Below are 18,146 nucleotides of genomic sequence, written 5' to 3' on the forward strand. Positions count from 1 at the left end.
ATTTCCTTTAGGATGGATTGGTTGGATCTCCTTGTAGTCTAAGGGACTGAAATGTCCCTTGTCCCCTTGGGATCTCTAATTTTCTTGAAGAGATCTCTAGTCTTTCCCATTCTACTGTTTTCCTCTATTTCTTTGCACTCTTCACTGAGAAGGCTTTCTTATCTCTCCTTGCTATTCTTTGGAACTCTGTATTCAGATGGGTATATCTTTCCTTTTCCTTTGCCTTTTGCTTCTCTTCTTTTCTCAGCTATTTGTAAGGCCTCCTCAGACAACCATTTTGCTTTTTTGCATTTCTTTTTCTTGGGGATGGTTTTGATCACTGCCTCCTGTACAATGTTATGAACCGTCTCATCCATAGTTCTTCAGGCACTCTGTCTATCAGATCTAATCCCTTGAATCTATTTTCACTTCCACTGTATAATCATAAGGGATTTGATTTAGGTCATACGTGAATGACCTAGTGGTTTTCCCTACTTTCTTCAATTTAAGTCTGAATTTTGCAGTAAGGAGTTCATGATCTGAGCCACAGTCAGCTCAAGAAAAAAAGACAATCTAATACAAAAAATGGGGGAAGACTAAACGGACATCTCCAAAGAAGAGATACAGATAACCAACAAACACATGAAAATATGATTAACATTGCTCATTATTAAAGAAATGCAAATGAAAACCTCAACAAGGTATCACTTCACAGGGTCAGAAAGGCCACAATCAAAAATTGGACAAAGAATAAATGCTGGAGAGGGTGTAGAGAAAAGGAACACCCTTGCACTGTGGGTGGGAATGTAAACTGATACAGCCATCATGAACAACGGTATGGGCACTCCTTAAAACAGGTAGGGGTAAAACTACCATATGACCAAGTAATCCCACTACTGGACATATACCCTGAGAAAACAATAATTGAGAAAGACACATGTATCCCAATTATCTATGGAGCACTATTTACAATAGACAGGACATGGAAGCAACCTAGATGTGTGTCAACACATGAACAGATAAAGAAGTTGTGCTATAGAAATACCATGGGATATTGAAAGTGAAAGTCGCTCAGTCATGTCCGACTCTTTGTGACCCCGTGGACTATACAGTCCATAGAATTCTCCAGGCCAGAATACTGGAATGGGTAGCCTTTCCCTTCTCCAGGGGATCTTCCCAACCCAGAAATCGAACCTTGGTCTCCCACACTGCAGGCGGATTCTTCGCCAGTTGAGTTGCAAAGGAAGCCCACCATGGGATATTACTCAGCCATAAGGAACAAATTTGTTTCAGTTCCAGGGACGTGGTTGAACCTAGAGTCTCTTAGAGCGAGTGAAGAAGTCAGAAAAACAAATATTGTAGTTGGTGCATCTATATGGTATCTAGGAAAATGGTATCAATGAACCTATTTTCAGGGCAGGAACACAGACCCAGAGGTAGAGAATGGACCTGTGGACTCAGCAGAGGGAGGACTGGGTGGGACAAATTGAGACAGTAGCATGGAAATACATACATGACCACGTGTAAAATGCATAGTGAGTGCCCAGTTACTGTGTAACACAGGAAGCTTATCCTAGTGAACTGTGACGACCCAGAGGGGTGGGGGTTGGTGCGATAGAGGTTCAGCATGGAGGGGTATATGCACATATACATATGCACATATATGCACATAAACATATGTACATATATGACTGACACCTTGTATGGCAAAAATCAACACATAATTGTAAAGCAAACATACTCCAGTTAAAGAATGAAATAATTATGAAAAATAAAAATAACAGTTTTTGACTCATTTTCTAAAATAATGAAAATAAAACAAAAAAGAAAAAATTTGAACCTAATTAAACTTAAAAGGTTTTGCCCAACAAAGGAAATGACACACAAAACGATAAAGACAACACCCTCAGAATCAGAGACAATATTTTAAAGGAAGCAACCGACATCGTATTACCTTAAAAAATAGACAGTTTCTGGAGCTCAATGTCAACAAACAAACAATAAAAATCCATTCAAAACACATGCGGAATACCTAAATGGACATCCCTTCAAAGACATACAGATTGGCAACCAACACATGAAATGTCGTTCAACATCAGTCATTATCAGAGAAATGCAAATGAAAACTTCAGTGAGGTATTACCACACAAAGTCAGAATGGCCATCAACAAAAATCCTACAAGCAGTAAACGCTGGAGAGGTGTGTAGGAAAAGGAAGCCTCTTGCACTCCTGGTGGAAAAGTAAAGTGATGCACCCATGCAGGAGGTAAGCATGCAGAGCCCTTAAAAAAAATGAAGATAAAAATACCATATGACCCAGCAAGTCCACGGGGCTCATACCCTGACAAAACCATGATTCAAAGTGACACATGAGCCTGCTGTTGTTTGGAGCACCATTTACGAAAGCTGGACATGGAAGCAATCTAGATGTCTGTCAAAAGATGAATGGATAAAGTTGTGCTACATACACGCAATGGAATATTACTCAGCCGTAAAAAGGAATGAATTTTAGTTGGTTCTAAGGAATCGGCTGAACCTAGAGACTTTTATAGAGAGCGAAAGAAGTCAGTAAGAGAAAAACAAATATTGTATATCCAGGCACATGTATGGGGTCTAGAAAAATAGAATACAGAGGCAGAGGCAGAGAATGGATTTGTGGACACAGTGGGGGAAGGAAAGGGTGGGACCTACTGAAAGAGTAGCATACAAATATATCCATTAGCAGGTGTAAAACAACTAGTAGGAAGATGATGTATAACAGAGAGCTCAGACTGGTGCTGTGTGATAGCTTAGAGAGACTGGACTGGGGGAGGTGGCAGGGAGAGAGGCACAAGGGGGGAAAGGATGTATCTATACTTATGGCTGGTTCATGCTGTTATATGGAAGAAACCAACGTGACACTGCAAAGCCATCATACTCCAATTAGAAATCAACTTCAAATACCACAAAATACAGTTTAAAAAGTAATAATAGAATAAAAAATTTGAAGCCACCTTCTAAATAATGACTATTAAAACAAAAATAAACAAATGGGACCTAATTAAACTTAAAAGCTCTTGCACAGCAAAGGAAACCATAAACAAAATGAAAAGACAACCCTCAGAATGGGAGACAATACTTGAAAGCTAACTGACACAGGAATAATCTCCAAAACATATTAACAGCTCATGGAGCTCAGGTTCAAGAAAAAAGACAAACTAATCAAAATTGGGGAAAGATTTAACAGATGGCTCTTCAAAGAAGACATACAGATGACCAACCAACACATGAAAAGATGATCAACATCACTCATTATTAGAGAAATGCAAATAAAAACTTCAATGAAGTACCATTATCACCTCGCCAGGTCAGAATGGCCATCATAAAAATTCTACAAACAGTAAATGCTGAAGAGAGTGTGGAGAAAAGGGAACCCTCTTGTACTATGTGGAAAGATATGGTCACAGCGGAGAACAGTACGGAGAATGCATTAAAAAAAGGGAAAAAAAACTACTGTACCTACAATACCACTACTGTAACTGAGAAAACAATTACCAGCATGTAATTGAGAAAACATTTTTCAAAAGACCCATGCACCTCAGTGTTCACTGCAGCACTGTTTGTAAGAGCCGGGACATGGAAGCGAACAGTCATCTCTGGACGAATGGATGGATGAAGAAGGTGCGCTACAGAGACACCGTGGACTCTCGGCCAGTCACAAAAGGAGCAACTTGAGTCAGTTCTAGGGAGGCAGGTGAACCAACAGCCTGCTATACGAAGTGAAGTCAGAAAAACAAGTAACATATTAATGCATATATATGGAACCCACAAAAATGGCCCTGATGGACTTAGATGCAGGGCAGGAATACAGACCCAAAGGTAGAGAATGTTTTTTGGACACATCAGGGCAAGGACAGGGTGGGGAAAACCGAGAGTAGCAAGGAAACATATACATTACCATGCTAAAGAGCACAGGGAGTGGGAAGTCACTGTATAGCCCAGGATGCTCAGCCCGGGGGGGATGCGGAGGTTTAAATGGGGGGGATGTATGTATATTCAGGGCTCACTCATGCTGTATGGCAGAAACCAACACAGCATGTACAGCAATTACACCCCAATTAAAAAGTGAGAAAAATTATGAAAAATAACAATTTTTGATCCATCTTCTAAAGTAATGAATATATTTTAAAAATAAACAACTGGGACATATTTAATCTTAAAAGCTTTGTTCAGCAAAGGAAACACAAACAAAACAAAAAGACAACCCTCAGAATAGGAGACAATCTTTGAAAACTGAGCAACTGACACAGGCTTAACCTCCAAAATATACAAACAGCTCATGGAGCTCAATTAAAAAAACAGAAAAAGTCACTCCATTCAAAAAAAAACAAGCACAACACCTAAACACACATCCCTCCAAAGAAGATATACTGATGGGCAACAAACACATGAAGTGATGCTCAACATCACCCATTATTAGAGAAATACAAATAAAAACTTCAGTGAGGTATCACCTGACAAGGTTAGAATGGCCATCATCAAAAATTCTACAAACAGTAAAAGCTGCAGAAAGTATGGAGAGAAGGGAACCCTCTTGCACTCTTGACGGGAATGTAGGCTGAAACAGTCTCTAAGGATAACAGTATGGAGATTCCCTAAAACCTAAGGATAAAAATACAGTATGACCCTGTAATCCCATTACTGGGCATACAGTCTGAAAACCGTAATTCAAAACAACACATGTACCCCAATGCTCATTGCAGCACTATTTACAATAATCAGGACATGGAAGCAACCTAGATGTCTGCTGACAGATGAATGGATAAAGAAGTTGTGCTAAATACACAGAATGGAATATTACTCAGCAATGAAATGGAATGAATTTGAGTTAGTTTTAGCCAGGGGGGTGAACGTACAGCTTGTTATGCAGAGTTAAGTTAGAGGGAGAAAATGAAATCCGGTATGTTAATACTTATGTAATGGATTTAGAAAAATGGTCCTGATGAACCCATTTGCAGAGCAGGAATACAGACACAGATGTGGAGAATGGATTTGTGGACATAGGTGGAGAAAGAAAGGGTGGGAAAACACAAAGAGTAGCACAGAAATAGATATAAATCCATGTGTAAAACAACAAGCTAGTGAGAAGCTGATGTATAAGACAAGGAGCTCAGCCTGGTGCGCTGTGATGCCCTAGAGGGACTGGACGGGTGTGAAGAGGGCGGGAGCAGGCAGCGAGCTTCAGGAGGGAGAGGATATATGTATACTGATGCCTGATTCATACCGTTGTACGGAACAAACCAACACAGTATTGTAGAGCACTTATACTCTAATTAAACATCCATTTTAAATACCCCTAAGAAATGACTAGGGCTTCCCTGGCAGCTCAATTAAAAATAAAAATAAAATGGATAATAATAAATAAAATTTTTGAATGCACCTTCTAAATAATGAATATAAATCCAAAAATATACAAACGGGACCTAATTAAACTTAAAAGCTTTAGCAGAGCAAAAGAAAAAGACAGCCATCAGAACAGGAGCAATATTTGCAAATGCAGTAACTGAGAAAGGATCATTTATCTTCAAGATATATTAATACAAACAACTCGAGCTCAATTTCAAAAAAAGACATCCAATCAAAAAATGGGCAGACCTCAATAGAGGGCTCTTCAAAGAAAACATACAGATGGCCAACAAACACATGAAAAGATGCTCAACACTGCTCATTATTAGAGAAACTCAAATGAAAACTTCAATGAGATATCATCTCACAGAGTCAGAACGGCCATCATCAAAAATTCTACAAAGAATAAATGCTGGAGAGGGTGTGGAGAAAAGGGAACCTTCTCACACTGTTGGTGGGAATGCAAACTGATACAGCCACTATGGAGAACAGTATGGATATCCCTTTAAAAAGCAGGAGTAGACTACTCTGTTACACACAACCCCACTATAGGGCACAGACCCTGAGAAAACCGTAATTCAAAATGACACGTGTATCCCCAAAGTTCACTGCAGCACTATTTTCGATAGCCAGGACATGGAAGCAACCTAGATGCTCATCCACAGATGAACAGATAAAGACGCTGTGGTACACATATCAGTTCAGTTGCTCAGTCATGTCCGACTCTTTGTGACCCATGAACAACGGCACGCAGGCTCCCCCGTCCATCACCAACTCCTGCGGCTTGCTCAAATTCATGTCCTTCAAGGTGGTGGTACATATATACTGCAGAATAGTACTCAGCCATACAAAGGAAGGAAGAAGACTCAGATCTAGTGAGGTAGATGATCCTAAAGGCTGTTACACAGTGATGTCAGGAAACAAATATATTTATGCACATGCATGGATTTTTAAAATGGTAGTTATGAACCCATTAGTAGGTCAGTAACACAGGCAGACATAGTACACATTCTTCTGGACACAGTGGAGAAAGGAGAGGTTGGGATGAATTTAAAGAGTAGAACTGAAATATATAGATTACCATGAGTAAAACAGATAGCCATGGAGACCGGCCTGCTGTTTCCTGACAACCTAGAGGGCGCGATGGCGTGGGAGGTGCCGAGGAGGTTCAAGAGGGAGGGCACATGTGCACACCTGTGGCTGACTCATGCTGATGTATGGCAGAGACCAACACAGCATTGTAAAGCAATTATCCTCTAATTAAAAAAAACTACCATCACCCAGCATTCTCACTACTGGGCATATACCTTGAGAAAATCATAATTTAAAAAGCACGCGTACCCCAACATTCATTGCAGTGCTATTGTGACAGCCAGGACAGGGAAGCAACTTAGATGTCCGTGGATAGATGGATGGATAAAGAAGCCGTGGTACATATATACAATGGAATTTTACTCAGCCATAAAAAGGAAGGAAGTCGAGTCAGTTTTAGGGAGGTGGATGAACCTAGAACCTCTTATACAGAGTGAAGTCAGTCAGAAAGAGAAAAACAAACATCGTATTAACACATATATGTGGAACCCAGAAAAGGGTCCTGATGAACCCATGTGCAGAGCAGGAACATGCACGCAGGCTTGGAGAACAGACTTGTGGATACGACAGGGAAAGGCTGGGATGGGACGACTTGAAAGAACTGCAGAGAAATATACATGCTGTCACGTGTAAAGCAGTGTGAAGTTGCGGTATAACACAGGGAACTCAGTCAGGTGCTCTCTGAGGACCTAGAGAGGTGGGGTGGGGGGTGACAGAGAGCTTCAAGAGGCAGGGGATATATGTATACTTATGGGCGACTCTTATTGTTGTATGCGGAAACCAACACAACACTGTAACACAACTATGCTCTGATTAAAATTAATCTTTTAAAATGCAAAGAAAAATTATTTTAAAAATGGAAATAAAAAAATTTTGACCCACCTTCTAAAATAATGAATATAAAAACAATCGGAACCTAATTAAATGTAAAAGCTTTTGCAAAGCAAAAGAAACCACAAACAAAACAAAAAGACAACCCGAAGAATGTGAGACAATATTTGCAGACAAAGCAGCTGACAAAGGTTAATTTTCAAAATTTACAAACAGCTCACAGAACACAGTGTCAAAAAAAAATTCAATTAAATAATGGCTGGAAGACCTTTATGTAGACATCTCTCCAAAGAAGACATACAGATCACCATCAAAACACATGAAAAGATGCTCAACACCACTCATTATTAGAGAGATACAAATCAAAACTACAATGAGGTATCACCTCACACAGGTCAGAATGGCCATCTTCAAAAAAAATCTACAAACAATAAATGCTAAGAGTGGAGAAAAGGGTGCCCTCCTGTACTGTTGGTGGGAACGTAAACCGGTACAGCCACTGTGGAGAAGAGCATGGCGATGCCTTCAGTTCAGTTGCTCAGTCACGTCTAACTCTTCGCGGCCCCATGGACTGCAGCATGACAGGCTTCCCTGTCAATCACCAACTCTCGGAGCTTGCTCCAACTCATGTCTATCTCATCCTCTGTCGTCCCCTTCTCCTCCCACCTTCAATCTTTCCCAGCATCAGGGTCTTTTCCAATGAGTCAGTTCTTCGCATCAGGTGGCCAAAGTATTGGAGTTTCAGCTTTAGCATCAGTCCTTCCAATGAATATTCAGGACTGATTTCCTTTAGGATTGACTGGTTGGATCTCCTTGCAGTCCAAGGGACTCTCAAGAGTCTTCTCCAACACCACAGTTCAAAAGCATCAATTCTTCAGCGCTCAGCTTTCTTTATAGTCCAACTCTCACATCCATATGTGACTACTGGAAAAACCATAGCTTTGACTAGACGGACTTTTGTTGGCAAAGTAACGTCTCTGCTTTTTAATATGCTGTCTAGGTTGGTCATAGCTTCTCTTCCAAGGAGCAAGCGCCTTTAAATTCATGGCTGCAGTCACCATCTGCAGTGATTTCATCAGTGTCTAAGGAGATGCCTTAGACAATAGAAATAAGACTACCATATGTCTCAGTGATCCCACTACTTGGCATATACCCTGCCAAAAACATAATTCAAAAAGACACATGTGGGACTTTTCTGGTGGCACAGGGGATAAGAATCCACCTGCCAATGCAGGCAACACAGGTTTGATCCCTGGTTGGGGACAAGTCCACATGATTTGGAGCAACGAGGCCCATGAGCCACTACTACTCAGCCCCTGCTCTCGAGCTGGTGAGCCACAACGGCTGAGGCTACATACCGCAACTGTTGAAACCTGTGTGCCTGGAGCCTCTGCTCCACAACAGGAGAAGCCACCGAAATGACAAGTCCATGCACCGCAACAAACACTAGCCCCACTCACTGCCAACTAGATGAAGCCCTCACACAGCAACAAAGACTCATTGTGGCCAAAAATATAAAATAATTTTTTTTTAAAAGACACATACACCCCCATGTTCATTGCAGCACTATTTACAACAGCTAGGACATGGAAACAACCTGGATGTCCACGGAGGGATGAATGGATAAAGTGGTACATTTATACAATGTAACAGTACTCAGCCATAAAAAGTAACAAATTTGAGTCAAATGAAATAATGTTTAACCCAGAGCCTGTTCCACAGAGTGAAGTTAGAGATAGCATATATTAATGTATATATTTGGAATCTGGAAAAATGGTACTGATGTACCTACTGCAGGACCGGAATATAGACTCAGACGTAGAGAAAACGGACTTGTGGACACATGCTGAGGAGGAGACAGGGGACAAACTGACAGACTAGCAGTGACATTTACACTACCGTGGGTAAAACAGATGACTAGCAGGGAGCTCAGCTCTAAGTTCTGGGATGACCTAGAAGGGTGGAATGTGGGGTGGGGTGGGAGGCTTCAGAGGGAGGGGATACATGAATATATACGACTGATTCAAGATGCTGTACCGCAGAAACTATCATCATACTGTGAAGCAACCATACTCCAATAAAATAGAGTAAAAATAAACCCAGGAAAACATGGTGGAGACTTCATCCCTGGGATTGACACAAATACACATGTGAGCAGAACGGCTCCTCAGCAGGAGCAACGTAACCCCTGCTCTCGTCAACGGTTAAGCCAAAGGTAACCTGGCTCCTCCCCTTTTCTAGTCCCTAAATAGCTACTGTTGTAGTTCTCCCTGGACACACCACCACCGTCACCTCACAGAAGGAAACAGCTCAAGGGAAGCTGTTACTTGATTTCGCTCCATCCTGCAGCCGGAACAAGAGCCCCAGTAAAGCCGTGCCTGAATCTCGTCAGGACTCTAGTCAACTTCTATTGCTTGGGGAAAGCCAAGAACCCTGGTCCGTATCTCCCTTGTGGTTTCTTTTCCCATCCTTGCCACACCTTTGCAAATCATCCCTTGATTAAAGGCTCCCCAAATGACCCGAATTTCAAAGCACCCTCTGCTTCCTGTTGCCGCCGAGCCTCCACAGCAGACCACCGACCGGAGTGAGTGGTACCTGGTAGAAGAGTGCCGCCTGGCTTTACCAGGTCCCAGCCGTCAGACCCAGGGCAAGTCACTGCTCCGTGCCTCAGTGTTTATTTCAACATACTGGCAAGGCAGGACAAGCAGTCCACACGGGAGCTTGTGGTCTATTCTCAAGAAAAGGATAAGAGCATCTTGAGGCAGACGTCCAAAACTGGGGCAGAACCCAAAGTTAAAACAAAAGCAATGACAATTAATAAGGCTAGGGAAACAAAAAAGTGCAAAAAGAAAAATAAAAATAATCACAGTACTCTCTCTGACTCAATTGTGTATAGTGTTTACAATCATAGTAACTTAACAGTGAATACCGATCTATTCAAAATTCTTAAATGGCTATGTTGGGAGGATGGTGGAGTCCCATACCAAGGCCACAGATGCGACCCTGGTCATCTCCAGAACTGACTGAGCCCATAGCAACCACTGCCATGAGCACCCAACTCATCTAAACCGGCCAGCTCCCTCATCCCACATTAGGTACAAATACCCACCCTAACCAATCACCTAATGTCACCCTTCCAGCAGGAATTCTCTTTGTCTTGAGACTATAACAATCGGCTACTAGCCCTGCATCGGCTCTCCCTGGTGGGTCAGGGGTCAGCCCTCTGAGCCTGCAGCGCCCTCATTTATCTCTGCTCTTTGTTCTTAATAAACTCCTTTCTGAAATACCGTGTCTAGAAATTCTTTTCTAACTCACACGCGACATGCATGTGTTGGGGTGGGGAATGGCAGTGCTGCTGGGAGAGCTAAATCCTTGCCTTCTAAAGTAGCAAGTCAATCGATAAAGCCTAAAGCTAAGAAAATAAGGAGCTAACTATGGTATTTATATGAAGGTAAAACACTTCGCTAATCAAATGGTTAGAGTTGAAAAGTAGTTGCCTCTGCGAAGAAGTGGAAGCCAAGTACTAACTACCATAATGAGCCATGGAGACCACCACAGCTCACAGGACTGGACTTTCCCGGATTCAGGACCCCTCTCCTCAATTCCCACCCCACAGCAGAGGACTGCCGTGCAGCAAAACTGTTTACAAATAAATCAGGGCCCATCTGTGTAGGAGCTTCTCAAACCTAGTGCTACTGGAACATTCAACAGGGCTATGTAATGGTTTCTGCTGGAGCCTGGGGGGAAGGTTAATAACAAAAGCTAACCTTCAGTTTCCACCTGTTGTGCCAGACACCTTGCTGGGCACTTATACTCAAACGCCGGCAGCAACCCCAGAGGGTGGGGTTTTTACATTAAGAAAACATGTCAGGGATTGGATCCAGGAACCCTGCATTGGGAGAACCGAGTCTTAGCCACTGGACCACCAGGGAAGTTCATATGCCCCAACTAAATATCCCGCATGCCGCAAAAAAGATCGAAGATCCTGCATGCTGCAACTAAGACCCAGTGCAGCCAAATAAAAAAATGTTTAAAGAAAAAGTCCAAAAAGTAAAATGTCCTTGGTCACATGACCAGAAAGCCACAGACTCAGGGCCGTGAGCACTGGGCTCCAGTCATTATCAAACTCACCTGGAGCCTGCAGCACAGGGCTGAACACAGAACCCAATAAATGCCAGCAGCTGTTACTACTGTTGGATCGTAAAGGCAAGAACACCTGGCAGAGATGAGGCTCTCAGACACTGAATAAGGCAGCTCCCCGCACACCCAGCGCACACCCTGCGACTCACTAGCCTGGGGCTGTGCCGGCCACTGGCACTTGAAACGAAGGGACAGCTGAAGTGCTGAGGTCAAAGGCCAGTGAGGCTACAAAGAGCAAGTCTGCCAGGCTAAGATCTCAACACCAGTGAGACAAGGCAAGCCTCTAACACTAGGAACACAGGCTGTTTGGCTCCTGTTTACCTAAAGAGTATTAAAATATCTGAGCATGCAAGTATGTGCAGGCCTATTCTGACTGGTTTTTCTTTTTTAATATACATATTTAAAATATATATATATACATATTTATTTATTTGGCTGTCCTGGGTCTTAGTTGCAGCAAGCAGGATCTAGTTCCCTGACCAAGGATCGAACTTTGGGCCCCCTTCATCGGGAGTACTGAGTTTTAACTATTGGACTGCTAAAGAAGTCCCAGAAGTCCCCAGCTGACCATTTCAAACATCAGAGACTTAGAAAAAAGCTGAATTTCAGGCTTCTTGACAAGTCAGAGATTCTCCATGGAGCCCACCTCGCTAACATGTGGCCAAGCAGTGAATGAGCCCCTGAGACAGGGCACTATTTCACTTTACTGCAGGTCCATCCACACTGTGTCCCTCCTTGGCTGTACCTGTCTGGCCTCTGCCCCGGACTCCTGGTGTGGATGGAAGGATTCCAATTCGGTTATGAAGGAGGATCTGGAGCCCATTCAGCCCTATGACTGAGTTTTCCAGGAAGCCCTCATCCCAGCTGACCCCACACAAGTAGGTCCAAGTTCCGAGGTTCACCTGTTGAAAGCAAACACACCTGGGGGTAGCTTCTGGCTTTCCTGAACAGCCCTGCACTGAAGAACCCCCCAGAGCGGGGCCGGGGGGTAGGGGGGGGACCACCCTCCACAGGGAGCTGCTCTCCAGTCTCACTGATCCATCCCACAGGCCCAAAGTTTCTGAAAAACAGGAATTACATTCCCAGCACATATCACGGGGGCCCAGAATGAGCAGGCACTCGGTAAATTTATATCTAACACCTGAGAAGCCCAGGGCACTGTCGCTGCCTCAAGGTCCAGTTCAAACCTTTCATTTGCAAGCTTCCCTTCCAATGAATCCGACTCTGCTGCGGGCTAAAGAGCATCAAGGAGTTGGGGGTGCAGGGGCGAAGTGGGTAACGAGCCGCTGCAAAGCTGACATGGACAGTCCCTTCATTTATAAGGGTGATGAGTCGGGACATTCCCGGTGGTCCAGTGGTGGAGCAAGGGGCGCAGGCGCCATCCCTGGTCGGGAACTAAGATCCCACATACTGCAGCGCATCTTAGCCCGGGCGCCCACTGCCCATGGTCCACAACCAGCGCAATGAGTAGCTCCTGCTTGGGCAACAAAAGAAAGCCCCCCACACACACACACACACCAACCCCCTCTCCCCGCGGCAACTGAAGACCAGCACAGCCCAAAATTATTTTTTAAGAAAAGAAAAAACGGTGATGAGTCCTTGGAGGACGAAGCACTTTCAGAGCTGCCCCCACCAGCCTTCAGGAGGGTGTGCCTGGCCGAGCCGGTCCCTTACCGTCCCGCGCTCCCTCATCCCTGGGCCGAGAGAAACACTGGGGTAAACAGCAAACGGGCTTAGACAGCACGCGGAGCATTCAGACACCCCGCCGCACGCCTGAGGGCTCCGGCTCCACCGAGGCCAGCGCACCGCCACCTCAGCCCTGGGACACAGGTGTCCCCTCAGTCGGGACACTGAGAAAAAGCAGCTCGCCCGGAGCCGGCGAGTGGGAGGAGAGCCGGGGCGCCAGCCGCTCGGCGGCCGCCCGGGCTGGGCTCCATCCACTCCGCCCCTCACCCAGCCCGGCCCAGGGTGACCTGGGGCAGCTGCCCGTCCGCGCAGTGGGGCGGGGACAGAAGCGCCAGGTCTCCAGCGGGCTCGCAGGCGACTGGCGGGAGCCTGCGGCTCGGACTGACCTGGCGCCTTCGCCCAGCTCCCCGTGCGTGTTGTAGTTCACCGTCATAACCTTCACCGAGTCCTTGAACACCACGTCCCCCTGACTGAGGTACTGCAGGGTGCGGCGGATCGGGAAGCGGCCCTTCATGGGCATGGCTGCAGCGGAGGGGGTGGGGGGGGGCGGCCGGCCGGGCACGAGTCCAGCAGCGCGGAGAAGCGAGCACGGCCGACAGCTCCCCGGCTCCCCGCTGGCAGCCTCGCCTCAGCGCCGGCTTCCACTTCCCGCGCAGACTCACGGGAGAGGGAGGGTCGCTCCCGGCGGGCAGCACGCGCGCCGCGGAGCAGCTTGGGACTTGTAGTCCTGGCTGGCGGAGCTCTCCTCAGGTGGCGGTGGCGTGTGCGGGGAGACCGCGCCTCTGCCTACAGCCTTGGAACTCGTGGAACATTGAGGTTTTCATGCTCTGTGACTCGGTCCTTCTCCCCTCCGCCAAGGGAAAACATTGTATAGAGACTCAAACTCGGTCATTCGGACAACAAACTTAACAAGAGGAAGTAATTCGGGAGAGCTGAGTTTCAATACCAAGGCGCCCAACAACTTTCTGTTCAACCTCAAGCGTGTCAGTTTTCCTCGCTCAACTTCTACAGCTTTACGGTGAAGGGTTAGAACTGCGCAATGTCTAACACGGACTTTTAAAAAAAAAACTGATTTGCAAAAGGGGGAAAAAAAGGAATTGAGTATCTATCCCCTTCCTAGTTCCATCACTTGAGAGCTCTGGATCTCTATTTCTTAAAAGCAAAAGGTGGCTGAGAAGTACTCTTTCTGAAGTACTCTTATTGATCCGAATATGTCAGTTGTTCTTTACTTTTGAAGGACAGTTTTGCCAGATACAGAAATATAGGTTGGGAGTGGGGGGCAACTTTCAGCACTTTAAATGTTTCACTCCACTCTCCTGCATGGTTTCTGAATAGTAGGCAGCTTTCTTCCACTATAGGTTAAGAGTTTTTTCTTCTGGTTTCTTTCAAGAGTTTCTTTATGTCTTTCATTTACAGAGTTTGAGTAAGATACAACTAGGAGTATAGGTTCGGAGAAGGCAATGGCACCCCACTCCAGTACTCTTGCCTGGAAAATCCCATGGAAGGAGGAGCCTGGTAGGCTGCAGTCCCTGGGGTCGCGAAGAGTCAGACATGACTGAGCGAATTCACTTTCACTTTTATGCATTGAGGAAATGGCAACCCACTCCAGTGTTCTTGCCTGGAGAATCCCAGGGATGGGGTCACACAGAGTCGGACACGACTGACGTGACTTAGCAGCAGCAGCAGCAGGAGTATAGGTTATGACAATCATCACCTTTGTCATCACCCACACAAGTAGAATTCAAATTTAGGTATATGGCATGTGTGTGTGTGTGTGTGTGTGTGTGTAGACACATACATACACATATATACATATAACCTGCACACAGTATGTATTTCTAGCAAAATTAAATCTCTAAGGTACTTGTCAATCCAGTGAAGTGCACCGGAATAAAATTTCTAGGTAAAAAAAAAAGATACACCTAGATGTATATTTTTGGTATTTATCCTGCTTGATGTTCTTGGAGCTTTCCTGGACCTGCAGTTTGGTGACTGCTATTCATTTTGGAAAATTCTTGGCCATTATTACTTAAAATATTTTTATTCTCTCATTTTTTTTCTCCTTCTGGTATTCTGATTCTGTATGTTTTACCTCTTCTGAAATTGTCCCATCATTCTTGGATGTTCTGTGGGTTTTTTGTTGTTGGTGGTGTTTTCCATCCTTTTTCCCATTTGCATTTCAGTAGGGAAGTTCAGTAGGGAAATCTGCCAGTAAATTTGGAAAACATAGCAGTGGCCACAGGACTGGAAAAGGTCAGTTTTCATTTCAATCCCAAAGAAAGGCAATGCCAAAGAATGCTCAAACTATCATACAATTGTGCTCATTTCACATGCTAGCAAGGTAATGCTCAAAATCCTTCAAGCTAGACTTCAATAGTATGTGAACTGAGAAGTTCCAGATGTACAAGCTAGATTTAGAAAGGGCCAAGGAACCAGACATCAAATTGCCAACATCTGCTGGATCATAGAAAAAGCAAGGGAATTCCAAAAAAATTCTACTTCTGCTTCATTGACTATGTTAAAGCCTTTGACTGTGTAGATCACAACAAACTAGAAAATTCTTGAAGAGATGGGAGTACCAGACCACCTTACCTGTCTCCTGAGAAATCTGTATGCAGGATAAAAAACGGCAGTTAGAACTAGACATGGAAAAATAACGGACTGGTTCAAAACTGGGAAAGGAGTATGTTAAGGCTATATACAGTCAACTTGCTTGTTTAACTTATATGCAGAGTATGAATCACAAGTCAAGATTGCCGGGAGAAATACCAACAATCTCAGATATGCAGATGATACCATTTTAACGGTAGAAAGTGAAGAGTAACTAAAGAGTCTCCTGATGAGGATGAAAGAGGAGAGTGAAAAAGCTGGCTTAAAACTCAACATTCAAAAACTAAGATCATGGCATCTGGTCCCATCACTTCATGGCAAATAGATGGGAAAAAGTGGAAACAGTGACAGATTTTATTTTCCTGGGCTCCAAAATCACTGAGGATGATGACTGCAGTCATGACATATAAAGACACTTGCTCCTTGGAAGAAAAGCTATGACAAACTAGACAGTGTTTTAAAAAGCAGAGACATCACTTTGCTGACAAAGGTCCATATAGTCAAAGCTATGGTTTTTCCAGTAGTCATGTATGGATGTGAGAGTTGGACCCTAAGAAGGCTGTAGCACCAAAGAATTGATGCTTTTGAACTGTGGTGCTGGAGAAGACTCTTGGAGAGAGTCCCTTGGACTGCAAGGAGATCCAACCAGTCAATCCTAAAGGAAAAGTGAAAGTGAAAGCCACTCAGTCATGTCTGACTCTGCGACCCCGTGGACTATACAGTCCATGGAATTCTCCAGGCCAGATTACTGGAGTGGGTAGCCTTTCCCTTCTCCAGATCTTCCCAACCAGAGATCGAACCCAGGACTCCTGCATTGCAAGAGGATTCTTTACCAGCTGAACCACAAGGGAAGCCCAAGAATACTGGAGTGGGTAGCCTATCCTTTCTCCAATAGAAATCAACCCTGACTTTTCATTGGAAGGACTGGATGCTTAAGCTAAAGCTCCAATACTTTGGCCACATGATGCAGAGAGCTGACTCACTGGAAAAGACCCTGATGCTGGGAAAGACTGAGGACAGGAGAAGGGGGCGACAGAGGATGAGACAGTTGGATGGCATCACCATCTCAGTGGACATGAGTTTGAGCAAGCTCCAAGAGATAGTGAAGGACAGAGAAGCATGGCAAGCTGCAGTCCATGGGGTGCGGAGTCAGACACGACTTAGCAACTGAACAACAACAACAAAGGAAGTCTCTATGACCAACCTCCAGACTCACTGATTCTTTCCTTGGCTGTGTCCAATCAACTGATGTGCCTATCAGAAGCATTCTTTGTTAGTGTTTTTTATTTCTAGCATTTCCTTTCAATCTTAAGAGTTTCCTTATCTCTGTTTCCATTACTCATCTCGTCTTGCATATTATTTACTTTTACCACTAGACTCTTTACCATATTAATCACTTAACTTTCCTATCTGGTAACTCCAACATCTGTCTAATATCTGAATCTGGTTGTGATATATACTTGTCAGAGTGGGATTTTTTTTCTTACCTGTTTTTAGCACACTTAAAATTTTTTGTTGAAAGTCAGACATTATTGGCTGTATTAGGTAATAGGAATTGAGGTAAATAAGCCTCTGTTACAAACGGTTATGTTCTCCTGGCTGGGACTTGAGCTGTTTAGTGTCTGCTATAGCTGAAGGTGCCCAGAGGCTTCAGCTCCTCTAGTGTCTGAGCTTCTGTCTCTTGTGACTTCAGGCTTCCCTGGAGTGTGCGTTTTGCACCTCATTCAGCTAGTCTGCTCTTATACTGGCGTTCTGTTGGTGTGGTGGTAAAGTGTGGGGGAAGGGAAGCATTCTACAATTTTATGGTGAAATCTCAGTATTTTAATGGGTTAGTGTCCTTGGGCAGTGACCTTTAAAAGTGTTTCTTAATCCACCTCTGTGATAAAAAAGAAATACATTTGGTCTTTGTTCCCAGCTCCTGGCCAGAGCTCCTAAAGCCCTTGTAGGGTACTTTCCTGGTGGTCCAGTGCCTAGGACCCCACATTCCCAATGCAGGGGGCCTGGGTTCAATCCCCAGTCAGGAACTAGATTCCACATGCTGCAACTAAAGATCTCACATGCTGCAAAGAAGATCAAGGATCCCATGTGCTGCACCTAAGACCCAGCACAGCTAAATAGAAAATTTTAAAACAAAACAAACAGGTAATACTTAGTGCTTGCTGTAGGTCAGACAGAATGTCAAGTATTGGGTATGGGTACCTCATTTAATCCTCCAAAGAACTCCAGTTTACAGATCAAAGAGTGTGTGGTGAGGTTAAGCACGCTAAGGGTTACACCCCTGGGATTCCAGCCTAGGTCTGCATGACTCCAAACCCCAAGCTGCCCTGGCCTGCTTCGTGTACACTCAAGTTTCTAACATTAGGGAGGACATTTCATCCATAGGAAGCACCTCTTCTGAACTTTAAGGTCAAAAGCTCTTCTGC

General features: G+C 44.4%; 1 protein-coding gene across 1 annotated transcript in view; it reads right to left on the reverse strand.

Annotated features, from left to right (window-relative positions):
* The window catches only part of MRPS25 (mitochondrial ribosomal protein S25), a 51,694-nt gene extending 37,916 nt beyond the window's left edge, over nucleotides 1-13,778 (reverse strand). The window contains exon 1 of the mRNA XM_020872581.2: nucleotides 13,500-13,778. Coding sequence (XP_020728240.1) covers nucleotides 13,500-13,633 — 134 coding nt within the window. The 5' untranslated portion in view covers nucleotides 13,634-13,778. The remainder of the gene's footprint in view (nucleotides 1-13,499) is intronic.
* Nucleotides 13,779-18,146: the final 4,368 nt, after the last annotated feature.

This window comes from Odocoileus virginianus, unplaced genomic scaffold (assembly GCF_023699985.2).
Source record: "Odocoileus virginianus isolate 20LAN1187 ecotype Illinois unplaced genomic scaffold, Ovbor_1.2 Unplaced_Contig_3, whole genome shotgun sequence".
NCBI classification, from domain to species: domain Eukaryota; kingdom Metazoa; phylum Chordata; class Mammalia; order Artiodactyla; family Cervidae; genus Odocoileus; species Odocoileus virginianus.